Raw genomic sequence first — 27,872 nt, forward strand, 5'->3', positions numbered from 1 at the left:
TTTAAAAGCCAAAGATTGACTGAAGATCTTAATTCCTTTTCTAGAAGGAAGGGAGAGTTTGAATTGTTGGATGCCTCTTGCAAAGGAAAATCTGTAAGCATTCCATAATAAGGGAATGAGGGGAATAAAAATGCCATATCAAATTTTGAAAGAGATGCAAGCACATTTGAATTGAATTCTAAGATAAACCAGGAGCCAATGAAGACTCAGGAGCAAAGGGGTCACATGGTCAAATTTACTTTTTCCAAAAATTAGCTTCTCAGCAGTATTCTGGATTAATTGTAATCTTTGGAGACAGATCTTTGTGATGCCAAGATAAATAGCGTTACAATAATCTAGTCAAGATAATATGGTCGATTGGACCAAGACAGAGAAATGTTGATGATGAAAATGTCTAACCTTCCTCAACATTTGTAAACTAAAAAAAACATTTCTTGACCAGGGAATTTATTTGGTCTTTAAAAGGTAAGAGAGGAATCAAAAAGGACTCCCAATATCTTAGAAGAAAACTCGATCTGCAAAGAGGCCCCAGATTCCAAAGCTACAGTAGGAGGAAGACAATCCAATTTTAGACCTAACCAAAGAAGTTTAGTTTTTGGAAGAATTTTTGGCAACAATTAAATTATAACAGATGCTCAGCTGTATCTCCACTAGGGGTGTGCATGGTTCGGTCATTTGATTCATTAAAGTAAACAGGGGAGTGAAAAATTGTATTCAACAGTGGATTTTCCATGCATTTTATTTAATTAAAAGTTGCTTAAAATTCACTGGTAGACATCTTCTCTAGAAGCAACAGCACACTATGACATCAAGAGTAACATAAGATCCCAATGAAATAAAGAAGGGCAAAGAGCACCAAAAGTAGCATGAAGACGCCAAGTCACCATCAGAGGGGCAAGTGGCACAAAGAGCATAAAAACAATCTTGAGGCATGAGGAGAGGGACTAGTGCTGCCCGATTCAGGAAAAAAAATTTCAGCCTATTGATTCGATTTTTCGATTCAATTTTCCTGCCCAATTGGGTGTTTGTTTGTTTTTCAAACATCCTGGTGGGTTTATTTTATAGCCTCTTCACCCCCTTTTTGCCTTCTCCTAACCACACTGGTGCTGTGGTGTAAACAAAATAAACAAACAAAAAAAACCTTTTCCCCTCTCTGTTAAATCCTAGCTCACGTTTGCGGTCTAACACCAGCTTTGGCAGGATACACATTTCAAATCTTGTAATCACAAAACAGAAAATAAAATTATTTTTTCTTCCTTTTGTCATCTGGTCATTATTTAAATCTTGTTGGTCCCCGGCTCTGGTTGTCTTCTGATAACTTGTTTGCCAGGGTCTCCTTTTGCCAGGGTCTCCTTCTTTCTCTGTGCTAACCATCTCTCTTTCTTCGTGCTAACCATCTTCTATCTCTGTCCTCCCCTTCCGTTTCCCTTCCCTTCCCCGGAGGTCTGGCATCTTTCCTTTTTTTCATCTCCATCCACAGATCCACCTTTTCTCAACTACCCTTTCATCAAGCATCTCTCCCTCCTTCCCCACCACCCCAGGGTCCACCATATCTCCCTTTCTTTTCCCTAATCCTCCTATCCAGTATTTCTATCCCCCCATCCACACCATCCCTTGTGTACTTCTCTCCCTTTCTGTTCCTTCCCTCCCTAAATCCCTTTGTCCACCATTTCTCTCCCTCTCCTGTTTTTAGACCCATTATTTCTTCCCCCCCCGAAGTCTGGCACATGCATGTCTCTTTGAACCCCCCCTTCCCTCCCTGTACTTCTACACCAGGGCCCCCCTCCCCTGAAGATCTGTTCCCCCCCCCCCCCCGAAGGCCTGCAATCCACTCCTGAAGGCCTTCATCTCACCACCCCCCTGAAGGCCTGCATCCCACCCCCGGCCTCCTGCACACCATTTACCTACTAGCAGCAGCCTGCAGAGAAAATCGCTGGTGCTAGGATCTCTGCAAGCTGCTATAGGTCTTCGGAGCTGTTTCCTCTGCCGTGATCCTGCCTCTGATGTCAGAGGAGGGGCGGGACCGCGGCAGAGGAAACATCTCCAAAGACCTATAGCAGCTTGCAGAGATTGCTAGTATCAGCAATCTTCTCTGCAGGCTGCTGCTAGTAGATAAATGTGTCTGTCCAAGTTAGATTGAAAGTTCTTCTGAGCAGGGATCGTCCATTAAATGTCAAAATGTACAACGCTGCATACGCTTTTCAGTGTTATATAAGTGATAAGTGTCAGCATAGCTATTGCTAGCATTCAGCATTTTCAGTTGGCATAACTAATGTCAGCAAAGGCCTATGGGAAATTATATCAATCTGACTCTGGCATGTGAATGCAGATAGACCCTGAGGGCAGGGAGACTGTTTTAAGTAGCCCTGATTAAATCATGATTAGCTAAAAGGTGTCAATGTCTGATTAAGAGGGTGCTTAGGACAATGGGTCCAGGTGCACAGATAACTAAAGTTAATCAGAAACTATTATCAGAGACATACTGGAAATACATATATGACTACAGCCTATTTTTCTCCTGTCTACGAAGGAGGGGGGAGATTTAACTTCTATTGAAGCTCAATAGATTCTGGTTTTTAGAATAAGTTTCCAAACTATAAAAGCCACCTCACAGCATCACCCCCCTCTCTTGGCTCTTGGCACTCTGGTCCTCTCTTGTTTCTCTTGAGCTATCTCTTTCTCTGTCTATTCTTCTCTTTATCTATGGAACCCGACAACTTAGACCATCACCCCATCCCGCTTTCTCTCTCTCTGTCTCTCCTTAGAACTTCAGACTCTCTTGTCTCTTTGCCTCCGAACTCTGTAAGGCAGGGAAACTGCTTTGCTCTCTACTTAATTGTAATTAATTGTAATGCTTATAAATATTGCTTTTCTGTAAGCCTATTTCTATAATATATTCTTTATGCAATCACCTCTGGCTGTGTTTCTTATTGGATTCTACTCCTGGTGAATCTTCTGTGAGGGAACTGAACCTGGGACCTGGCGTTTGTAAGGGCGCCTCTCAAGTGACCCCACCAACCATATATTGTGGGGGCCACTAACAAAACTTACAAGTAGTAGTAGAAGCAGCTGTATATAGCAGATATAGCTGTATGTAGCATATAAACTACATTGATGGTAACCACAGAAAGGCAGTATATCAAATAATTTTGGGTCTCCAACTAGAAGAGACATATAAAACTTTATATCTGTAATTTCCACTTTTTGAAAAATCTCTGTTGAAACCAACAAATAATCATCTTCTGTTCACCTAGGTATTCTTTTTTTTATTTTAATAATTTTTATTGATAATGCAGCCAACATCAAAACAGAAGCCACATCACAAAGAATAGGTAATAACAGAACATATTGTCCAGGGAGGATAACAGAAAGAATCAACCACCCGGGAGCAGAAATGAAATATTAGCAAATGCAATGTTTACATAATACAAAAAGTGCATTGGCTTAGCTGTGCACAAGTGGTGCAATGCTCCCCATAAGGGGGAACTGGTTAGATGCACGAAGAGGGCATCCTCCTGGAGAACAAGCCATAGCTGCACTAACCTTTTATAGTAAATTGACCCCATATCCTCACCTAGATATTCATTCAAGCAGTTTGACTAGAGGTGCATAAATTCTGCTGACAACTTATGTTGTATTAAACTAATTACAGCCTTAAAAATGGAGTACTTACTGGATCAACCTGCCATATAATAACAGTTGTGTCCTTTGATCCTGTTGCTAGCTTAGTGCCATCATTGGAGAATTTACAGAACCACACTTCATTGCAGTGTTCAGTCAAGATCTGTTGTGTGTAACATGGGAATTGTTTCCTTGAAAGAAGAGATGGGGGGGGGGGGGAAAAAAAAATCATACAAGGCACAAACTAACTTTCACAATAAGCCATGGAAAACTTCTCCTCAAAAGAGATGTCCTGTTAATTCATCTGTCCGTATTTTACAAATTTGAATTTTGATTTTGCTAAATAGTTATTTTGGTGTTTGTAGTTGCAACTAGAGAATAACATGGGGAAAAAATCTGTCCCCGTCACTGGATCACTGTACCCTTCACTGCCCCGTCCCCGGAGCATCCACCCTTCCTTCTCGCCACCCCTCACGTGGTCCGTGCATCTCCCTCCCTCTTATCTTCGTGGCACATTTTAAGGTTTGAGTGGCTTGTTGAAAGCTGCTGGAGTGTTCGTGCAGTCGCGTGCGTGTGTGGGCGGAAGCTTCTCTGACCCAACTGGAAGTTGCGTCAAGAGAAGCTTCTGCCTACACATGCACGCGACTGCATGTATGCTCCGGTGGCTTTTAACAGGTCTCAAACCTTAAAACACACTGTGAAGGTAAGGGGGAGGGAGGGAGGGAGATAGACAGATTTGGGTAGATAGGAAGGCGGGAGGTGACCGCGTGTGTTCCCTCCCTTAACAGCAGGGACAAGGTCATTCACTGCTCCACGAGGCAGTGGATGGCCTTGTCCCCGTACCTGCGGTGAGCACCTTTCCCCCCTCCACCTTTTTGGCGGGTTACCCACGGCTAGCTGCAGGGAACATCCACCGTGTCATTCTCTAGTTGCAACATGAATATGGTCTCCAAATTTAGACTTCAAGTTAAGTCACCACTAACATGCCCTGAGAGACGACTACTAATGTAAAATGGGAGAAAAATATACCTTCCTCTTCCAACATTTTAACACTGCATTAGTATCCAGTTTTTTTGTTGTTGTTTTTTCAAATATGTTTATTGTAAAGTTATACAACAGAGAAGGAATAATATCTATGTAGCTATGATATTGATGAATGATGCAGTATTATGTAGATGTCCTTCATAGTCTCCAGTTGTTTTGACAAAAAAATGCCTTAATATGCTGCTGATACTAGCCAAATGCATTTATATGAAGGTTGATTCATAACTCATGGCAAGTATTTTTTCGAAAATGCACCAACACTGGAAATCTAATATATACATTTGAAAGGGTACGACACATACTTCTTAATGTTGCCACCAGATGAGAAATGAGGGCAGTGGTCTCTGGTAGGGGAGAAGCAAAAAACATGACATCTGAAATCATCATTTTATTAATAAACAAGTAATAAATGTTAGCTGTTTCACTAGATCAAGCACACAATCAACATGAGAGTATGTTTAACTGTTAACATCTTTCAAAGTGCTGTCATGTAGGATTATGGTACTGTGCAACAGTTCTGGACATTTCTCCTGTACTGCACTACGCAGGTGGTACTGCAGAAATAACTTGTAATACTGTGTACTCACAGTGTGTCCCTCATGAACTGGATGACACACAAGACAAGCTGGGAAACTACTTTGAAGAATGTTAACAGTTAAACAGTTTATACAGTACTTGTACTTTGTTGTTCATGTTGTACACTGTATGCCATAATATAGTAAAACAATGATTTTAATGTCTTTTTTTTTTTTTTTTTTTTTTTTTTTTTGCTTTTCCCCTGAGACCTCTGCACTCATCTCTCATCTGGTGGCAACATTAAGAAGTATATGTCCAGTATTCTCCCCAGAAATTTTTTCCAGCCGGGGTGGCATGAAAAAGTAGCCGGGTGGGGTGGGATGGGGAAAATTAACCCCCTCTTTTACTAAGGTGCGCTAGCATTTTTAGCGCACGCAACCCCCCGCGCTAAGCGGGAAAACTAAAGCCAGCTCAATGCTGGAGTTAGCATCTAGTGCATGTGGTAATTCTGCGTGTGCTAAGAGCACGCTAAAACCACTATCGCAACTTAGTAAAAGGAGCCCTAAATGTGTACTATTTTTTTATTAGTTTATTATTATTTTCCAATGCTCAATATGATTTCCTTTTTTAAGGTTTGACACTTGTGCCAGAATATTTTTACTAAATTTAAGAAGTATCCAATTCTAGAAGGGAATAATTAGATATTTGCCCTCTTTCAAATGGAATAGAGGTTTAAAAAAGGGAAAGACGTTAATGAAGTCATTAGGTTCAATCTAGCCATTTATTTCTGCATGAATTTAAACAACTAACAAAAAAAAGATAAATATAGTTCATCCAGCCATATAAGAAATGGCTCTACAGCAGGGGTGCCCACACTTTTTTGGCTTGCGAGCTACTTTTAAAATGACCAAGTCAAAATAATGTACCAACAATAAAATTTTAAAAAACACAAAGCACACTGTATGCAGAGAAAATGTCAGTAAGGAAGGAGGGAGGGGGCACAAACTTGGGATACAGAAGGAAGGGAGGGATACAGAAGGAAGGGAGAGAAGGGGCATGAACTTGGGACATAGCATGGAAGGACAGAAGGAAAGAGATGCTGAGGTGGAGGAGGGAATAGAAAGGGAAAATTGTTGAGCATGGGTGTGAGGGAAAGAAATGGTGTACATGGGGAAAGGAAGAAAGAGGAGAATGTTGGGCTTAGGAAGAGAATTGTTGAACATGTTGGTGGGAGAGGAGTAAGGTAGAGAATGATGAGAGGGAGAAATGCTGGATGTGGTGTTGGAGAGGGAACAGTGGGACAGATGCAAGAGGGAAGAATGTTGGACCTGGTGGTGGAGGGAATGGAGGAAGAGATGTCGCATGGTTCTGGAGAGGGGTAATAGAAGGAGAAATGTTGGGCATGGGGCTGGTGGACAGGGGTAAAAGATGCTGCACACAGTCCGGGGGGATGAGAGAGGGAGAAATGTTGGATGTGGCAGTAGAAGGAGTTGGAGCGATATATCCTGGATCCCTCTATCTTTCTTTCCTCACTCCCTTTACAGCAAGGGAAGGAATGAGAGAGAGATGGTGGACATAGCACATGAGGGTGGAGGAGAAAGGAAGAAATGCTGTGCAAGGTGGGGAGGGGTAAAAGAGTGTGCTTTGTGTAGTTTAATTTTGTGGTTACCATTATGTATTATTAATAAGATTATATTGTGTGTATGTGAAAAATGAATGGAAGAAATGGCATTTACAATTAGTACTATTATTAGTATGGTGGCTAGGACTGGGGTGGAGCCTGGGCAGTGCTTTTGGGCCCCCCAAACAAAAAAGCATTCCACTGACTGGACCTAGTGTGGGAGGAGAGATGGTAGACCTGCTGGGAGGAAGGGGGACGAATGATCGCATCCCAGAAATTTTGGCATAATTTTGCATTTTCAATTTTAAAAATCCTTATCTCCAAGATGCAAACCGAGCTATTTTCTACACATAGCTATTTAAGTTTTTGCATACAAGCCCCTTATATTAGCTTTTTCACTCCTTTATATTCATATGACACAAGTTCACCATTTTTTAAGTTTTCTCTCCCTCTTTTTTTTTTTTGTGTGTGCACTCAGCATCTTGAACATCCCTGTTTACTGAGTAGACATACAAATTTTGGTTAGAAATGATTCACAATTACTATGCTAACAAGAGCTAAACAAACTTTAAATAACTTTACAGTAACTTCAAATCCTGGGGGGAAAAAATACCACAGTACTACTGTACCTGCACATTTTTTTCCAGTAACAAATTACTAAATATAAAATAATATCAAAACATATCCACAAATGAATTTTGGTCCTTTGAAACCTAGTAATCAGTCATATCAATCATGGAGTAATATGTCACTCACACCCCTATAAGTACAAGGCCAGACCAGTCCACCTGACTTCTACTACCGGCAACCCCCCTCGCACAATGACCTCAGCTACGACGTAGGTGTGGGACAGTGTGGTAGAGAGTGTGAGGTCTGATTTGTTCAGTGTCCTGTCCTGCACCATAGGCATCCTGCGCTGCGGTGAAGTTTCCAAGCGAGAGAAGGGGAGGCTTCCCTTGCGCCGTGACTTTTTTTGCATCATTAGGCATAGGTCAGCAAGGATGAAAACTTACAACTTGCTTCGGGCCTTCCTCTTTGCCGGGTCCTGCCTTCGCGGAAACAGAAAGTAGGCAGGACCCGGCAGCGAGAAAGGCCCAAAGCAAGTTGTAAGTTTCCATCCGTCGTTAACCAGTTTCCTGCCTTAGCCCATAGCGAACTCATGCTTCAGGGTTCTAAGGTGTGTGTGCCTGCTTCCCTTCTCTTCTTCCCCCGCCCCGGGACGTAACTTCCGGTTTCAGAGGGAAGAGGAGGGAAGCCAGCACGCATACCTTAGAGCCCCGAAGCATGAGTTCGCATCTCCAAGCCGGTGAGAGATGGTATTTTGGGGGAATTTTTTTATGTTGAGCGGCGGCAACAGCAGGATTCCTGATAGATGACAGCTGGGCGGTAATCTAAATTAGCTGGGTGGACCGCCCGATTAAAAAGCCCTGGGGAGAACACTGATGTCACATACTTTCAAACGTATATTAGATTTCCAGTGTTGGTGCATGTTCAAGACAAAAAAAATTAGTTGCCATGACTCATAAATCAACCCTCATAATAATCTAACCACTTCAAACTGATTTTATTTATTAAAAAAAAGACCGACTCACATATAACAATTTCAGCTGCCATTTTCTACTAAATGAGAGAACCCCCCCATAGCACAAAAGGGCTTTATTTTTTTTTTTTTTTACTGAAACCCATTATCAGAATATAATTCAATAAACAAAGCAGAAGAGCACATGACCTGTTTATTGTACCATTCTTCTCCGTATTAGAGTAAGAAGCCATGGTCATTGCTTAAAAGGGTAACAGGGAAGAAATACAGGGTTGTCATAGGAGCCCTGGCATGTGTTCCCTGGTCAAGGACTGTCACTGCAATGACTGGATCAAGATGAAAAGGGATATGATAGGGGAAAATCTGAGTAGTTGTGAATGAGTGCACACGATACTAGGTAACAGTCCCAATTTGGACAGAATAGAAACTACCCTCTCACCTTCACTTCAAAATGTGCTTGATAAATGAGATTACAATAAGTGAAAGAGGCTTATATTTTAAAACCTATCCTACCCTATAAAAATTTACATCCAGTGTAGAAAGTGGATGTGCAGATCTCTCATATGCTTATTTAAGGGATATCCCAAAAACCTCACCTGTTGGAGGTCTCCTAAAGCAGCAGGGGTAGGGGTTGCTGAATTGAAGAGTCTGATTTTTTCAGCGAATTAGGCAACACTAGTGTCAGGGATGGAGTCAAGGAGTGTCAAGGACATTTGGTGGGGGAGGGGCTTCAGGGGTCGATTTTAAATAAGGCTTATTTTGGGGGTGGGCTTATATTAGAAGCATCTTTATGTGGATTTGGGATGGGGGGTTTCTTGGTTTTCCATTAAGAATATATATATGAAGGTCATAAGATATTATTTTGAGAAGGTATATATTAGTTATATATGAATTTGGAAGGGGGTGGGGGTTAAATCTTATTGGTGTATGATATTGAAGACTTTTCAAGTGATGTTGTATTATAATTGTTTGATATTTACTGTGCACTTGATGTAAGTTATAAAATGAATAAAGAATTAAAAAAAAAGTATCTTTATAAATCACACTAGGGCTTATTTTCTGAATAGGTCTTATTTTCGGGGAAACAGGGTAGTACATGATGGATACAAGGAACAGAATGGTATTATACCTTGCTTTAAAACTGTATTTTTAAAGGTTATGTCATATGAACACCAGTGACCAAAGCTCTATAAAATGTTTTATACTTATTAAAAGTTGCTATTAAAAACACAAAGGAGGAGGAAGTGTTTGCATTTTATTTATTTAATTTATTTATTTTCTCATTTATTTAGCCTGTCCTCCCAAAGGAGCCCAGAACGGGTTACAAGATTACATTCACAGTATAAATAAGACATAAAGTTCAGCTTTTACAGTATAGTCATAACATACAGATTTGACGATATAGACAGTGGACATAGGGTGTTAAATTGCAGCATTTTTCGAGAAGACATAGCCTATGGTGGTTTAAATAACATCATTTTCCGTGTGGACATAGCCTAACATAAGGTAAAATAGCTTTGCAGGTTTGTGTGTCATTGAAGTATGATGGGTTTTTGGTCCAGTGGTCCCACGTAAAGGTCAGTCAGGGATGCAGATGTAAACTAAGGAGCTGGGTTTGTAAAGAGGAAGGTTTTCACGGCCTTCCTGAAGTTCCAAAGACTGTTTAAAGATATGATAGCGCAGTGTTCCCGCTAAGCTGCGCTGGGGTGCGCTCACGCACAAAATATTACCTCGCAGCGCACAAGTTTCTCGTCACAGCGCACACAGTGTAGAGCACAGTTCTTCAACCGCCGGTCCGCAAACAAAATCTTGCCGGTCCGCAAAGGATTCGGTCCCCGCCGCAACGAAAGGCCGGCGTCAGCTGACTTGCAACTTCCTGTTGCAGTCGCTGTGCCGGGACTCCTGCCTTCGCCGGGACTCCTGCCTTCCACCGCGTTTGCCTCCTGCCTTGTCTCCGCACCTCCAGACCAGCAGCGGCAGCTGTGTATGCTTTTAACTTCGGCACAGAGCTGCCCCTAATCAATAGTTTAGCGCGGTTTCATAAGGCAGCCTCGGGGCCTTTGCTAGGCCGGCCCACATCGCATCATCGAAGCGGGCCGGCTATCAAAGGCCCCGAGGCTGCCTCATGAAACCGCGCTAAACTATTGATTAGGGGCAGCTCTGTGCCGAAGTTAAAAGCATACAGAGCTGCCGCTGCTGGTCTGAACTCTTGGGCCGCTGAAGGAGGGCAAAAAGCAGCTGTCCTGGAGGTTTCCCTTCCTCTCGCCTTTACAGGTTCCTTTTTTCCACCTTTTTTTTTTTCCTTCAAACGGCAACGGGCCCCAGCATCGACATCAATCAAGTAAGTTCCACTGTCAATCAAGCGGTTCTGCTCGGCCAAAGCTTCCCCTGTGACATGAGCCACCCTCAGGGGAAAGAAAGTGACCCACAAAGGTGAGGGGAAGGGGGGCAGATGATGGAAGTTGGGGGGGGGGGAGAGAGAGAGAGAAGGGGCAGATGATGGAATGGAGGAGATGAGAGAGAGAGAGAAGGGGACAGATGATGGAAGTGAGAAGAAGGGAGAGAGAGCAGAAGGCAGATGGATGTCAGTTGAGAAGGGAGAGCAGATGCTGAATGGAAGTGGGGAAAGAACACATACTGGATGGAAGGAGGAGATAAATAAAGGGGGAAGAAAATAGTAAGATAATGGAGGGGTGAGGGAAAGGGGTGACAAGCTGTGTGTAGACACAGTGAAAAGAGGGAAACGGGACTAAATAGTAAGAAAGAATTTAATTTAGATGGAGGCAGAAAATAGAGAAGGAAGACCAGAGAAGAAAAGGGAAGAGAGAGCAGAGAATGATCAGATCTGAGTGGAGGAAATGAGAAGAGAGATATGCTAAAAACCACAGGGGGGAGGGAAGGATAGAGATGCCAGACCATGAGGGGAACAGAAGGAAGATGATGGATGCTAGACCAAATTGGGGGGTGGGGGGGGGCAGGAGGAGAGATGGCAGGGAAAGACAGACAGTGAATGGAAGGGGCAGATGCTGGACTGAAGAGACAGAGAAGGTTATCATGCTGCTGTACCGGGCCATGGTACGCCCTCACCTGGAGTACTGCGTCCAGCACTGGTACTTTAAGAAGGACACGGTACTACTCGAAAGGATCCAGAGAAGAGCAACTAAAATGGTTAAGGGGCTGGAGGAGTTGCCGTACAGCGAAAGATTAGAGAAACTGGGCCTCTTCTCCCTTGAGCAGAGGAGATTGAGAGGGGACATGATAGAAACATTCAAGGTACTGAAGGGAATAGACTTAGTAGCTAAGGCAGGGAGAACGAGAGGGCACTCTCTAAAGTTGAAAGGGGATAGATTCCATACAAACGTAAGGAAGTTCTGTGGTAGAAAGCAACATATTTATTTGGCTCATAACTTGCTGGCGCCCGATATTTTTAGCTCACAGTGAAAAAAGTTTGCTCACAACACCCGCCCGCTTAGAGGGAACACTGGATGGGGGGATGGTGTGCCATAATCTGGGTATGAAATGGGAATAAGAGCATTTCTGCACTGTTTCAGATTTGAGTGAGCGACTGGGTGGAATGGTTGGGGACATAAATTTGTAGTTTTGATGCTATGTAGCTTGGTGTCAACTTGTGGAATGTCTTCAAAGCTAGAACCAGGGCTTTAAAGACACATCGTTTTCAGATAGGCAGCCAGAGCATGGATCTTAGTGCAGGGGTGATGTGGTCGTGGAAGCCCAGGTATTTCAGTAGTCAGATTGCAGCATTTTGCACGCCTTGGAGACCGGAGATGGTTTTCGTGGGTAAGCCTACTAGTAGCGTGTTGCAATAGTCTAAGCGGGATAACACAAGCACATATAGTAGCTGAGCAAAATCGTTCTCTGAGAAATAAGCACGGATGCATTTTAGCTGGCGTAGGTAATAAACATTAAGACACTAATTTTGATACATGATCTGAGAGCGATAGGTTTGAGTTGAGAGTCACTCCCAGGCTGCAGATGTTTTCTTTGGCTGTAAGGGTATCATTTCCCCAGGAGAGGGATGGGCGGGGGTATGTGCAGGAATCCTTGTGTATCCAGAGAAGTTCAGTTTTTGATGTGTAGTTTGTGTGCAGTCATCCAGTTCTTTATTTTATTTAGGCAGCAATGAAGTTTTTTTTTTATTTGTGCATCTCGATGTTGACCTAGGGGGAGGAAGAGCTGTATGTCGCCTGCATAAGAGTGGCTCTTGATTTGATATTTTTCTGCAATGTAGAGTACTGGTTTGACGTACAGGTTAAAAAGGAGTGGGGATAGCAATGCACCCTGGAGTACTCCGTAGAGAGGTTTAAGTACTTTCTGAAATCTTTCTTTTAAGGAGGAGAACCATGCCAGTGCGACATCACGGATTCCGATGGAGTGTAGTCTGGATAGGAGAAGTGAGTTATCAATAGTATCGAAGGCAACACTCATTCCTTTTCCGAAGTAGCTCAAAGTGAGTTATATTCTGATTCAACCGGCATTTTTCTGTCCCTTATGGTTAAGCCTATACCTGAGACAATGGCAGATTAAGTGACTTGTGTAAGATCAAAAGGAGCCACAGTGGCATTCGATCCTGCTGCTTTAACACTAGACAGTCCAGGACTGATGGGAGAGGACAGGTGATCAGATCAAGGGAATGAAGAGTACATCAGAGGGTGAGTTCACTTAAAGCAGTACCAACATTGAGTGGAAGATTTTCTTGAAGCTTCAATGATAGCTGAAACTGGAGCAGAGAGTGCAAAAGTATTTACTGATTAAGGAGAGAGAGACCATGCTGTGAGAGCTAACAAGCATAGACTGGGATGGAGAAGAGATCCCTCATTACAAGTCAACAGGGTTGGAAAGGTTTGAATTTGATGGGTTCTCAAACATTGCAGGCACCGAGGAGCTATAAGAATCATTGTGGTTGGCTCTTGACAAAGTTTGAGTAGTCTTTCTGATGAGAGATAACGTTGGAAAAGCATAGTGAAATCTGCAACACAAGTTCAGGAGTAAGGCATATAAGGCATCTGGCTCTAAGCAATTGGTAATGTAAATTCTGGAAGTTTGTGATTGTGAGAGGATGCATAAAAATCTACTTCTGGAGTCTTCCAATCTCTGAAAATCTGGCATAGTACAGTTGAGTTGAGTGACCACTCATGAGGTTGTAGGATTCTGCTCAGCTTGTCTGCCAAGATATTCTGCTTCCTTGCTAGGTAAACTGCTTTCAGGAAAATGTTGCATGGTATCGCCCACAACCAGAAATGTATTGCCTCCTGGCATAGGGGATGAGACCTGGTATCTTCATGCTTGTTTATGTAGTACATGGTTACTTGATTGTCTGTATAGATGAGAACCACTGGATTTAGGTGGTGATCTTGGAATGCGCATAAAGCACTGCATATTGCCTAAAGTTCTAGGAGATTAGATTGATGTGAAAGAGTCATTTCTTGAGAATTCCAAGTTCCTTGAGTACAGAGACCATAGAGGTGGGCTCCCCAACCAAGAATGGAAGTATCTGTTAACATCTTTTGATGTGGTGGGGTGAGAAAGAGAAGATCCCTGGATATAACCACTACTGAAGGGATTGATAAAATGTTGGGATAACTCAGATGTTGAGATTGTTGATCAGTGGCTTGAGACCATTGGGTCGAGTGCTCAATGAAGTTCCCCAAGATGTAACAATAATAACAACAACTATTTTTATATACTACAATACCATAAACAGTTCAGAGTGGTTCAGAGAGGAAGAGACTGTATACAGACAGCGATATTACAAAAATAACTTTCAAAATTACATTAGCATGGTAAGATTAATCAAATTTTTCCTGGAAGTATTTTAGAAGTACATCAAAGCAAAAATGGAGTCAGAGAAATTTAGACAGGCAAATGGAGTTGCATATACTGTAGATGCTATGTGACCCAAGAGACGCATCATTTGCTGGAGAGATAGAACCCTCTGACAAATGTGGACCAGAATATTGAGTCTCTTGTGTGGAAAGGCACAAGCTTGAGCTGGGTTGTAGATAAGACTTCTCAAAATTGACTGCAAAGCCAAGAAGTTCTAGGAGACATACTGTGGAATCCATGGTGTGGTGAGCTCATTGATTAACTAGTGTGGTGAGCTTTGATTAACTAGTTGTCCAGATACCTGGAAACCTAAAAAAGCATAGGGTTGCAGCCACCACTATTAAGCATTTCATGAAGACTCTGGGCATGCAACCACTCGAAAGTGCATATATACATACTTCTTTGAGATCTAGAGATCAAAATTAGTCATTCTTCGTCAGGAGGAGAAGAATTCCCAAAGAGACCATTCTGAATTTCTCCTTCACTAAATATTTGTTGAGCGTGCAGAGGTCTAAATTGGATGAAGACCTCCATTTTTTTTTTCAGTATCAGAAAATATTTGGATAGAACCCTCAACTTCTCTCCTGCAGAGGTACTTTCTTGATAGCATCTGCGAGACCTGATATTACCAGATCTATCCAAAAGCTTAAATTATCTTTCCCCTCGTTAAAAGGTATTATCTATATTGGAAAATTAGGGAAATCTGTTTACTTTAAAATCACTGAACTTTGGAATAATTTTCCTGTCCAGCTGCGTAATTTGGGCTCCTTCCAATTATTTTGAAAATATCTGAAAACATGGCTATTTTCAAAAATGTAAATTCTGCTGCTCTCTATATAATTACTAATTCTTATTATATTTTCCTTTCTTTAAAATTCTTGTAAACCATGCCAAGCTCTATCTCTATAGAGAAGATGCGGCATATAAGCTTAAAGTTTAGTTTGGTATCGAGTTGGAGGACGGCTGAGAGTTCTTCATGAAAGAGGATGGGAGTTGAAAGTAGACTTGGAGGATGGTTTGGAAGTAGTTTTCAAAGGTGGAATATGTAACCTCATCTCACAACCTGTAGGACCCAGGTGTCTCATATGATATGGGCCAAATGATGATAGAAATGAAGGTGGCGACCTCCAACTGGAAGAGAGTCTGAGGAGATGGTTGTTGGATGCTGGCCAAGCTATTTATGAGAAAGGCAAAATGACTACTGGGTTTTCTGCTGAGAATGAGTTTGGGTCTTTTGGGGCCTCTGCTGCCTAGATCACCTCCATATTGGAGCCCTGAAGAAAGAACTGGATGAAATATACTTCTGTCTAGAATAATAAGATGCTTAGGGTTGTAGAAGTACTTGACAGGTGGAGGTTTTGAAGATTTTGAAGCTGCTCGTGTCAACTGCTCGTGTCTAGTGATCTTTTGTGTGACCTCCTCTATTTTTTCCCCAAAGAGTTCATCTCCCAAGCATGGTACAAGCTCTGATAATTAAGTTCACAAGTTCATCCTAGAAAAAGTGCTACATACCTCATTGCTGAATATCACTATGGTCACTTTCGAAGTACTGCATTTGGAAAGTGCCAGTGCCTAGTCCAACCTTCAAAGCAATTTTGGAACTCTCTTTCTGGAATGCTCATCAGAGCTGTTGTTGTATTACCCTTGATGTCCTGAATGTCATCAAAATGTCTTCCTTTCAGTATTTCCTTTATCTTTGGGTAAAGAAAAAAGTAATTAGAAGCCAGATTAGGTGAATAGGGAGGGTGTTTCAATACAGTTATTTGTTTTTCTGGTTAAAAACTTCACAGACATTGTCATGATGCAAGAGTCTTGAGTTGTTGACTAACTTTTTCACACAGCCTTTTCAGCACTTCCAAATATTAAACTTGGTTAACTGTTTGTCCAGTTGATACAAATTCAAAATGAACAATCCCTCTGCTATCAAAAAAGCTTTGCAACATTGTTTTGACTCTTGATTTGGACTGATGGAACTTTTTTGATCATAGAGAATTGGCTGACTTCCATTGTGCACTTTGATGCTTTGTTTCAGGGTCATATTGGTAAACCCATGTTTCATCGCCTGTAATAACACGACCCAAAACATTGTCTTGCCTCTCCAAAAGATCTTGGCACACTGACTCTCCTTTGGTTTTGTTCATCGGTGAGCTCTTTTGGGACCATTTTTGTACACACCTTTCTCATGCCAAGATTTCCAGTTAAGATTGTCCTGTTTATCAATGTTTACTCGGTCTGCTATGCTTCTCACAGTCAGCCGACAATTTTTGACACACATTTGACAAGTTTTTGCAATGTTTTCGTCAGTTCTGTTCGTTATTGGTCGCCCTGACCTTTCTTCATCAGCGACACCTTTTCTCCCCTTAGAAAAACATTTAATCCATTTGTATACTGCCATTTTCTTCATTGCATTATCCCCATAAACTTGGACTAACATGTCCCCGATTTCACTTCCACTCTTGCCAAGTTTAACAAGAAATTTAATGTTTGTTCGTTGCTCTAATTCAAGCTCCGACATTCTTGTGACGACACACAAAAACATGCAACAATAATGAATGTCACTTAGCAAGACACGAATACAGTGTGAGACACTGATATACCAAGGTTATGAGACCTTACCGAGTTGTTTGTACAATGCTGCCAACGTAAGTGCACAGAGGCAAGTTTGCAAATTTAATTGCTAGACCTCATATGTTTGCTAAATAGTCTTGCACATTAGCATCTAGGACAGATACTCAGAGCCCTGCTTGTCTCCTCATGGCAATAGACAGTGCAGATGCTCTAGAAGTGACGTCAAAGGCTTCAAAACACTAATCTAACCATATATTTTCTCATTTCTAGGATATTATTAGTGAGATGTTAAAAAGTGTTGAGTTGGTCATCCTGGATGTACTGTTCAAACTAGGATAGTTGTTGCACTAATGACTTCGTGTAAAAAGTCATATAGAAATTATAGTTCAATATTCTACTGGAGAACATGGAATTTTGAAAGAGCCTGTGACCAAACTTTTTCAATGTGCGCCCCTCCTTTCCTGGAGGGGTGCTGGCACAGGTTCTTGAACTAGTAGATTTCTTTAATTCAGACTCCATGAGGAGAATGGTGCTGGAGCTTGTCAAAATCTGTGCATGACTGAATCCTGTAGAGAGAATCCAGTCTCCTTGGAGCTACAGGAATCAACAATGGTGTCTCCCAATTTGTGAAATGGTAGCTTGAGTAGTTCCTTTGAATTTGCACATAATCTACAGCATCAAAGAGTTCAGCTCTGGGTTCAGATTCTGACTCAAGTTTGAATGGCAGATCTTGACCCATCTGTCGAATAAACTTGGTGAATGAGAGAATCTCCGGTGGTGATCTCCTAGGTGATGGAAGAGATAGGTCTGAAGAGATCCCATATGATTCATTAGCCAAAGATATGGTCCTGCTGCACTGCTTAAAAATACTGGACAGCTCTGACATGGGGGAACCACCACTGATGCATGATTGAAAGACTCAATAGTCCCTGAAGGTTGAATAGATCGGTCACCGAAAATGATTTGACGCTCATGGCCTGAAAACAAGATGGCTAGGGGTTGAAGGCCCAAAAATGAATAGTGGAAGAAATAAATTGCCTTTGAAAAGGAGAGAAGGAAAAGAAAAGAAAAATACTTAAGAAAATAAACATGGGAAGGCACAAAAAAAAAAAAACAACTTGCGTTTGAGGCACTCTGGACTAACTCCCAAAACATAGCTTCTCAGCTCTGCAGAAAACTGAGAATTGATGGTCCCGCAAGCAGACATTGGGTGGGAAGGCACCAGCGCATGCGCAAAATGGGAAGTCGAGACTTAAATTTTTTAAACGACAGCACACTTTTACACCGTCCGTACCAGGCTCCTTGGATGATGTCACCCACATGTGAGAATATGCTGCCTGCATGCCCTAGGATAAAAGAATTTTATTTTAAACTAGCTGATTACCCAGTGTTGCCCACATATTTATCCCAATCTTCTGGTATTGATAAGACTTGTATTCAGTGATTATGCCTGGTAAAACAGAAGCATTTGATTGTTTATTTCATGGGCACCTTCATTTTTAGCAGCAAGAATGGACCTCTGTATGGAGCTGAACTTGAACTTAAACATAATCGGGAGTGTTATTATTAATCTCAGGGAGGCCAAAAACTATGGACTATAAACCAATATCTGTTTTCAAAAATTTTACACACACATCCGATTTTATAAATATAGATAGATTTAGAATGAAGTGTGGTAGCAGTGTTAATCTACTTTAAAAAGTTAAAGATAAATAAAAGAAAAAAATGGTAAATAAGGTGACACTTTTATAGAATTAAGGACTCCTTTTACTAAGTGGTCCTACTGATTAGCGTGTGCTGAATGCAAAGCAGCCCATGAGAATTTGTTTCTTCACATTCAGAATGCCGCTAATTGGTAGCACCACTTTATGTGTTTCCTATTATCTTCAGCTGTATCCTCCTTCTATTTTCTGACAGATGTTTTCAAGCTCTAATAGCATCCTTTGACTCACTTTTTAACCATGCCAGCTGTCATTTGGCCATCCTTCTGTCTTTAATGTATAGAATCTCAATGGTTTGGGCTTGCAGGATGGTATTTTTGAACATTTAGCTTGAAAATGCAGACAAGTTCTCCACCATTTTGTAGAAGTCAAGGTTGGAGAGGCAGAGGCAGAATGGCCTTATGCATTAAACTGAGTCTCTCTACCTACAGTACATCAGGAAAACATCACTGTTTTTCAAGAAAAACATGGGCCAAAAATTATTAGAGAATTCTTAGTTTCAAACACAAGAAAGACCAATAGTATTGTGTCCAAGTTCTAAAAAGTCTCCAGGATCTCAGGGGAAATAGATTCTAATCAAACATGTAAATCCATGTCAGATGGCTCCATAATTTGCCTCTTCTTAAAAGGAAGATAATATATAATTTATTGGAGACAGGGACTCAATAGTCAAATGAAGAACTTCCTGTACATATTTTCAAACAACTCTTGTGTTGACAACTGTATTTTAAAAGATCAAAAATCTAAGGTTACAGGCCTTTAGAGGAGTTCACAACCTGCTCCAACTTAAATTGAATATTCACCGTTCCTAGCCAATTTCAATTGGCCTTCTTTAAAAAAAAATTTAATAGCTTCTTATAAACTTTTTAAATTTGCTCAGAAAGACATTTATACAACAAAAAGTAGATATAAAAGTAGTCAAATTGTGCCCAGTGATTTGATCAGAACTTTTTCTTAATGTTCTACCCCAGCAGCAATCACTAACGTACTAGGCAGTACTAAAGAAATTATTAGATTAACAAGAACTCAGCATTTCAGACTTTGGTAATAAATTTACTCAAGATTCTGAATATACAAAGCCAAAAAAGGGCTTGTTATTTAGTTTTGTCTCTCACTATAACTACACGTCACATGGTATGTGTAGAAGTACAGTCACACACAATGAGCCAAACTAAAAAGAAAAATATCTATATCTTGAAAAACAAATTTCTACTTACCTACTACAAACATGGTCTATTAGCAGCGAGACAGAATCTAGATTATTGTCAAGTTTGGTGTTGTGGTAGAGGCACCGATCCCTTTGGAGCTCTACTGCCTGACGTAGTAAATTCTGTAAACGTCTTGGAGGAAGCATCACCGAAGGTGGTAAATAGGCTTGAAGGAAGAGTCAATGTTTTAGTTTTCAAAGATCCTTTGGAAACATTTTCTAAATATACAAACTAGAATTTTAAAGTCACACATATTAAACAAACAAAAAAAACCACACACCAAAACAAAAACAAAACTCTGTAGGACTTCCAAACCAAGTCCTCAAATGGTGAGTAGCACAATTCATCTCCATCAAAAAGCACCTTAGTGCTGAAGTTGTCTTGCTAGACAAACTGGCAGAAGCAGGACAACTAATTGTAACAAGAGTGACTGCTGGGAACAAAATTTCTAATGTAGACTCAGAAGAAAAAAATGTTTAATTAGGAAACATGCAAAAGGCCTGTGGAGCACTGTCTCTTTTTCAAAGAGGTCATTCATCACTGAGTGATTTTATAAGTAACACATAACTGGTGGCAGAGTAGAAACTTTTTATTTAACCAATTTTCCCAGTGCAACATTACTTTGCGACATACTTTCAGCTTTTACTTGAGAGGCTGAGACTCACTGACCAGTTCAGCATGCTTGGCCTTTACACCATAGAGCACAGTTACTTACCGTAACAGGTGTTATCCAGGGACAGCAGGCATATATTCTCACACATGGGTGACGTCATCTACGGAGCCCCAGCGCGGACAGCTTTTCAAGCAAACTTGATTGAAGTTTCAAGTTTGCACACTGCACCACGCATGTGCTAGCCTTCTTGCCCACTAGAGGGCGCATCCCCACCTCGTGGTCCTCAGTTCCATAGCAAGCAAAGAAGCCATCCCCGGGGAGGTGGGCGGGTTGTGAGAATATATGCCTGCTGTCCCTGGATAACACCTGTTACGGTAAGTAACTGTGCTTTATCCCAGGACAAGCAGGCATGATATTCTCACACATGGGTGACCTCCAAGCCAACCAAAAAAGGGCCGGTGGGAGGATGGCAATTCATGAAAACAGGTTACGTAACACCGACTGGCCAAACCGGCCGTCGCTTCTGGACAAAGTGTCCAGACAGTAGTGGGAGGTGAACGTATGAACCGAAGACCAAGTGGCAGCTTTACATATGTCCTCCATAGGAGTGGATCGGAGGAAAGCAACCGAAGCTGCCATCGCTCGGACCTTATGCCCCGTGACTCGACCCGAGAGCGGGAGACCAGCCTGAGCGTAGCAAAAGGAAATACAAGCAGCTAACCAGTTGGACAAGGTGCGCTTGGAAACAGGATGTCCCACCCGATTAGGATCAAAGGACAAAAACAATTGAGGAACCTTCCGATGAGACTTAGTACGTTGGAGATAAAAAGCCAACGCCCTCTTACAGTCAAGCGTGTGAAGCGCCGCCTCACCAGGATGAGAGTGGGGCTTCGGGAAAAATACCGGAAGAACAATGGACTGATTGAGGTGGAAATCAGACACAACCTTAGGCAAAAATTTAGGATGGGTGCGGAGAACCACCTTGTCATGATGGAACACCGTGAAAGGGGGATCCGCAACCAAAGCCTGCAGCTCGCTTATCCGACGAGCGGAGGTAAGCGCAATCAAAAAGACCACTTTCCAAGTGAGAAACTTAAGGAGAGATTTGTCTATGGGCTCAAAAGGCGGCTTCATCAGTTGAGCCAAGACCACATTAAGATCCCACACTACAGGAGGAGGTTTCAGAGGAGGATGGACATTCACAAGACCCCTCATGAAACGAGAAACCAGAGGATGTAAAGAGAGGGGACGACCCTCGAGATGTTGATGGAATGCTGCGATAGCGCTAAGATGTACTCGAATGGAAGTCGTCTTCAGACCAGAATTCGACAGATGCAACAGATATTCCAGCACCGAAGACACGGGCACCGAACTCGGGTCCAGGTGGTTCGAGAAGCACCAGGATGAAAATCTGGTCCACTTCTGGGAATAACAAAGTCTAGTCGAGACCTTCCGCGAGGCCTCCAGAATTTCCTGTACTGACTGAGAAACAGGAACCGAAGTCAAGGGGAAAGGAACCAAGCCGTCAGATGTAAAGACTGAAGATTGGGATGCAACAGCGAACCCCGACTCTGAGACAGCAGAGAGGGAAAGACAGGCAGAAGCAGAGGTTCCCGGACACTGAGTTGAAGCAGCAGGGAAAACCAGTGCTGTCTGGGCCAACGAGGCGCAATGAGAATCATAGTGGCTCCGGTTAATTTGAGATGCACCAGCGTTCTCAAGATCAGGGGAAACGGAGGGAACGCATAAAGGAACCTCCCTTCCCAGTCGAGAAGAAATGCATCGGCCTCGAGGCGTTCCCGGGAAAACATCCGAGAACAGTAGAGCGGTAGTTTGTGAGTCTCGGGTGAGGCAAACAGATCCACCTGAGGAGTCCCCCAACGGTCGAAGACCTCGCGTAGAACCCGGGAGTTCAGCGACCACTCGTGCGGCTGGAGAAGACGACTGAGCTTGTCTGCCAGACAATTCATCTCTCCCTGAATGTAAACCGCACGCAAGAAAATGTTCTGAGAGACTGCCCAAGTCCACAGGCGCAGGGCTTCCTGGCACAGAGGCCAAGAGCCCGTGCCCCCTTGTTTGTTTACATAATACATGGCCACTTGGTTGTCCGTCCTGACGAGCACTATTTGATTGCGCAGGAGATGCCCGAAAGCTCGAGCAGCCAGGTAAATAGCACGCAGCTCCAACACATTGATGTGACACCGACGGTCCGCGGCCGACCATAGGCCCTGTGTGCGAAGACCGTCGACATGTGCCCCCCACGCATACTCCGAAGAGTCCGTGGTCAGGACTGTGCGATGCGGAGGAACGCGAAAGAGCAAACCCCCGGAAAGATTGGAAGAGTTGGTCCACCAACGGAGCGAGCGTCTCAAAGAAGGAGTCACCGTTATTAGGCGAGACACCGGGTCGCGATCCTGGCGCCACTGCGAGGCCAACGTCCACTGAGGGAGCCTCAGATGCAAGCGGGCGAACGGAGTCACCTGGACCGTCGAAGCCATGTGACCCAGAAGCACCATCATGCGCTGAGCCGACACGACAGGCCTCAGCGAGATCTGCCGACCCAAGCGCAGCAGAGCCTCCAACCGAGGAGTTGGGAGGAACGCTCGGAGGAGAACCGTGTCCAGCACGGCTCCTATAAACTGCAGCGACTGAGTCGGCTGAAGGTGCCACTCCCCCACTTGAAATCTCAAGAATTTGCGAAAGTCGGGATGCACCGGAACATGGGTATACGCTTCCTTCAAGTCCAGGGAGCACATCCAATCCCCCTCCTCCAGGAGGGGATACAGAATCGGAAGCGATAACATACGGAACTTCTCCCGGACCAGGAACTTGTTGAGCTTCCGAAGGTCCAAAATGGGGCGCAAGTCCCCGGTCGTTTTTGGGACCAAAAAGTAACGGGAGTAAAACCCCCGACCCCTCTGGTCGCAAGGAACCAGTTCGACTGCTCGGAGGCTCAACAAGGACCTGGCTTCCTCCTGGAGAAGGGCCAACTGGCTCCGATTGGGCGGGCAAGCCCCGGGAGGTATGTCCGGAGGCTGCCTGGAGAAGTTGAGCGAATAGCCCTCTGAGATGGTCCGGAGCACCCATGCGTCTGACTTAACTTCCGTCCAAGCTCGGGCAAAAGCCGAGAGTCGACCCCCGATGGGAAGGGAATGTGGCAGAGTTGCGGTGAGGGCCCGCCCCCAACCGCTCATCCCGTCAAAAGGACGGCGCGGGCTTGGACGCAGCCTGCGTAGCGGGCTTGGAGGGACCTCCCCTACCCTGCTGGGGTGGTCGTCGGGGCGGAGGCCTAGAAAAGGCTGGTGTCGTCTTCTGAGGATACCGCCTCGGAGGCTGCCGAAAAGGCCTTTGTTGCGAGGCCCTAGGCTTGGGGCGGACAAGGGACGCAAGCGAACGCTCCTGATCAGACAGCCTCTTAGTCGCCGCCTCTAAGGAGTCGTCGAACAACTCCGACCCCACGCAGGGCAAATTTGCCAATCGCTCCTGCAGGTTGGAGTCCATCTCGAGGGTACGCAGCCACGCCAGGCGACGCATCGCCACCGCGCAGGCCGATACCCTCGAGGCGAGCTCAAAGGCGTCGAATACCGCATGGAAGAGGTAGAGGCGCAGCTGTGAAAGGTTCGACATAAAGGTGGCGAACCTGTCCTTGTGCGAAGCCGGGATCACCCCCTGGAATTCAGGCATGTCCTTGACCATAGACCTTAAATAGGACGAGTATGAAAAGGCATAATTAAGGACCCGCGTCGCCATGAGTGAATTAGCATAGAGGCGACGGCCAAACTTATCGAGGGTCCTACCTTCCCTCCCAGGGGGGACCGCAGCAGACACCCGAGAGGGTTGTGACCTCTTAAGGGCCGACTCCACCAGGATTGATTGGTGCGAGAGTTGCCCCTTCTCGAACCCCTTAGGCGGAATGGTCCGGTATTTCGCCTCCATCTTGGTGGGCACGACCGTGACTGTAAGAGGAGCCTCCAAGTTTTTCAGCAAGGTCTGATGTAAGACCTTGTTCAGCGGGAGGCGAGGAGATTCCCTCTGGGGAGTGGGAAGGTCCTGCTCCTCCAAATATTCCTTGGAATGGTGGGAACCCGCCGATAAGTCCACCCCTAACGCCCCCGCCATGTCATGGACGAACTTCGTAAAAGACGAAGTTCTGGCGGGAGGAGAAGGAGTCCTAGATCTCCCCGCCGAGGCAAAGGGAGAAGCCTCGCGGGAGTACCTCGGCTCCCTGGCAGATCCCGAACCCCACGAGGCACGGTCCCGTGACCTCGAGGGGGTCGGGGACCCAGCCCGCTGGAACGAGCCCCTGGGGGAACCCCCCGGGGTGCGGGGAATCGAGGTCCGTCCCTTCCGCCCCGTCGAGGAGGCACGGGAACCCTCTCTGCACGGGGACCGAAAAAGTTTTGGATTATCCATTCGGAGCTCCTCGACTCGCAAGGACTCGCCCTCGGGAGGCGATGAGCGCCCGCGTCCGCGAGGCGAGACCCGAGACCGCTTGGCTCTCCTCGGTCGGCGCCTCGCCCGAGGTCTACCCGAAGGCGAGGAGCCCCGCGAGGACCTCGAGGACGAGGTAGAGGAGATCCGCCGCACTCGGCGCAGCTTGTCCTTGGGCCTGACGCTACGCTCAGGCTGTCCCATCGAGGCCCGGTCCGAGGCCAAAGCCGAGGTCGAGGCGGCAGGTGCCTCGGCGGCCGAAGCCCCGGTACCCGAGGCCGAGGTCGCCAACTGCGGGGCAGTCGAGGCCGAGGCAGTCGAGGCCGAAGCCTGCTGCAGGTGCTCAATGGCCCCGGACAGCTCCGAGGCGATCAAAGCCCGGAGCAAGTCCTGAAACACAGGGATGGACATACCCTGGGGCAGCACCTGTCGATGCTCCACAGAGGGCGACCTCGGTCTCGAGTATTCCCTCGGGGCTATCGATTTAGACACCCTGGGCTGGGCGGAGGCAGACCCAACCGCCGATGAGGCGCCCGAGGGTGGCTTCTTGGATCCAGGAGCTGAGGAGGGAAGTGGAGACTTACCCGAGGCCTTGCTGGACGAGGCAACCTGCTTCGAGGGCACCGAGGGTCGAGGCGAGGCAGGAGGGCCCGATGTCGAGGTCGAGGCCGAGGCCGGGGCCGAAGCCGAGGCCGAGCTCGAGGCCATCCCCGTCGGGACGTCGGGAGAAAAAAGTTCCGCCATGCGGGCAATGCGACGCGTGAGAGCCCTTTTTTGAAAGGTCCCACACTTCAAACAGGAGTCGGTCGGGTGATGGGGCCCCAAGCACCGCAGACAACGCCTGTGGGGATCTGTGATCGACAACAGCCGGTCACAAGTGCCGCACTTTTTGAATCCCGTAACGGGCCGGGACATAGGCCCAAAAAGGGGCCGGGAACGAACGAGGTTCCTCGGCCGTGGCTACCGGGAGCCCCCGGAGCGCAAAAAATATAACACGTTTTTTTTTTTTTTTTTTTTGAAAATCAAAGAGAAGCAAATTAAAGAAGAGAAAAAACGCAGCGACCGCGTCGAAAAAACCTACACAGCCGCGGCGACAGAAGGCAAAAGAGCACTAAAAAATCCACAGGGCTTCTGGCTCCACGGATGAATTAGAACTGAGGACCACGAGGTGGGGATGCGCCCTCTAGTGGGCAAGAAGGCTAGCACATGCGTGGTGCAGTGTGCAAACTTGAAACTTCAATCAAGTTTGCTTGAAAAGCTGTCCGCGCTGGGGCTCCGTAGATGACGTCACCCATGTGTGAGAATATCATGCCTGCTTGTCCTGGGATAATGGGACTACAGACCTAGATGTCCTTCATTTCAATATAGCCTCTAAACCACAATGGTTTTCGTCGGGAGTGTATGTGGCAGGAAAAAAAAAAAAAAAAAAAGACTGCATACATCAACTTTACACAGCTGAATATGTTTCTTACTCTGGAGTTTGTCTAGAAGCTTGGATCGTGATGCTGTTCCTTTCCCTTCCCATTCTGCTTTTGCACGTAGGTCCTCTGCATGACTACACATCAAATACCTGTGGAAACATGAATGAATGCTTAATTACAATTTCATCTTCCAAACAAAGCTCAAGATACACGAACTGCTGCTGTGCCCCTTGGACAAAGTGTACATAGGGCTGGTTCAAGGGTTATCTGACACTCTAGGCCAGGGGTGCCCACACTTTTTGGGCTTGCGAGCTACTTTTAAGATGACCAAGTCAAAATGTTCTACCATCAATAAAATAAAAAAAAAAACAACACAAAGCACACTGTACGCATAGAAAATGTTAATTATCATTCCTACTCCAGGGTTTTTCAAAGAGGTCAAAGCAGATGACTCTATGCACTATCACCTCAGTAACAACCATACAAAAATAGACAAATATACCCCCTTCCCTTTTACTAAACCACGATAGCAGTTTTTAGCGCAGGGAGCTGCACTGAATGCCCAGCGCTGCTCTCAACGCTCATAGGCTCCCTGCGCTAAAAACCTCTATTGCGGTTTAGTAAAAGGGGCCCTTAGTGTAAAATATAGACAGCAGATATAAATTCAGACACATTTTGATCACTAAATTTAAAATAAAATCATTTTTCCTACCTTGTCTGGTGATTTCATGAGTCTCTGGTTGCACTTTCTTCTTCTGACTGTGCATCCAATCTTTCTTCCTTTTTTTTAGCCTGTATGCTTCCTCTCCTCCAGACCTCATTCCCTCCCCCAACTTTTCCTTCCTCTCTCCCTGCCCTTTCTTTCTCTCTGCCTCCCTTTCTTTTTTTTCTGTTTCTCTTCTTTCCTTCTGTCTCCCTGCCTGCCCTTTTTCTTTTTTTCTCCCTGCCCTCCCCCAAGCCACTGCCATCGGGGACCAGGACCCAAACCACCACCAATAACAGGCCCGAAAGCCGACGCCGCTCCAAGCTCTCCCTGCTTCGGCCGACCAGCATTCCTCTCCCCGACGTCAATTCTGCCGTCGGGGAGAGGAAGACTGATCGGCCCAAGACCGCGATCGACCTATTGGGGGAAATGCTGCCGGGTCCTGCCTTCGCGGAAACAGAAAGTAGGCAGGATCCGGCAGCAAGAAGAGCAAATGCTTCATTAACCTGTCTCCCGCCTTAGCCCATAGCGAACGCTTGCTTCAGGGCTCTCAACATGTGCGTGCCGGCTTACCTTCTCCCCCCACTCCCCCAGACATAACTTCTGGTTTCGGAGGGAAAAGAAGGGAAGCCGGCATGCACATGTTAGAGCCTTGGAGCATAAGTTCACTGTGGGCTGAAATCTCCAGGCCGGGTTTTTTTAATGTTCAGCAGCAGCGGCAGCAGCAGATGACAGCTAAAAGGCCCTAGGGAGAACACTGTAGAGGAAGGCTGATTGGGCCGGTAGATCAGGACGGCAACACGAGTCTATCACAGAGCCCGGGATGGGCTCCACGATCGACTCACGTTGCCTTCCTGAGCTACTGGTCGATCGCGATCGATGTATTGGGCACCCCTGCACTAGGTTGACCTTCATCTGTGTCTCCTACCCCCCCCTTTCTGGATTTTCCTCCTCTCCTTAGGTGTCCAGCATCTTGCCCTTTCCCTCTGATCTCCCTCCTACCCCAGTGTCCAGCAACTTA

At 45.0% G+C, this 27,872-nt stretch overlaps 1 protein-coding gene across 2 annotated transcripts in view; it reads right to left on the reverse strand.

The window, feature by feature from the left end:
• WDR26 (WD repeat domain 26) overlaps positions 1-27,872 on the reverse strand; it is a 180,081-nt gene that overhangs the window by 72,682 nt on the left and 79,527 nt on the right. For both annotated transcript variants that reach the window (XM_033938136.1, XM_033938137.1), the window contains exons 5-7: positions 26,200-26,297; positions 19,693-19,849; positions 3,674-3,812 (exon numbers count right to left, since the gene is read on the reverse strand). In XM_033938136.1, the coding sequence (XP_033794027.1) occupies positions 3,674-3,812; positions 19,693-19,849; positions 26,200-26,297 (394 nt within the window). The remainder of the gene's footprint in view (positions 1-3,673; positions 3,813-19,692; positions 19,850-26,199; positions 26,298-27,872) is intronic.

The sequence above is a fragment of the Geotrypetes seraphini genome, chromosome 3, assembly GCF_902459505.1.
Source record: "Geotrypetes seraphini chromosome 3, aGeoSer1.1, whole genome shotgun sequence".
Taxonomy (NCBI): domain Eukaryota; kingdom Metazoa; phylum Chordata; class Amphibia; order Gymnophiona; family Dermophiidae; genus Geotrypetes; species Geotrypetes seraphini.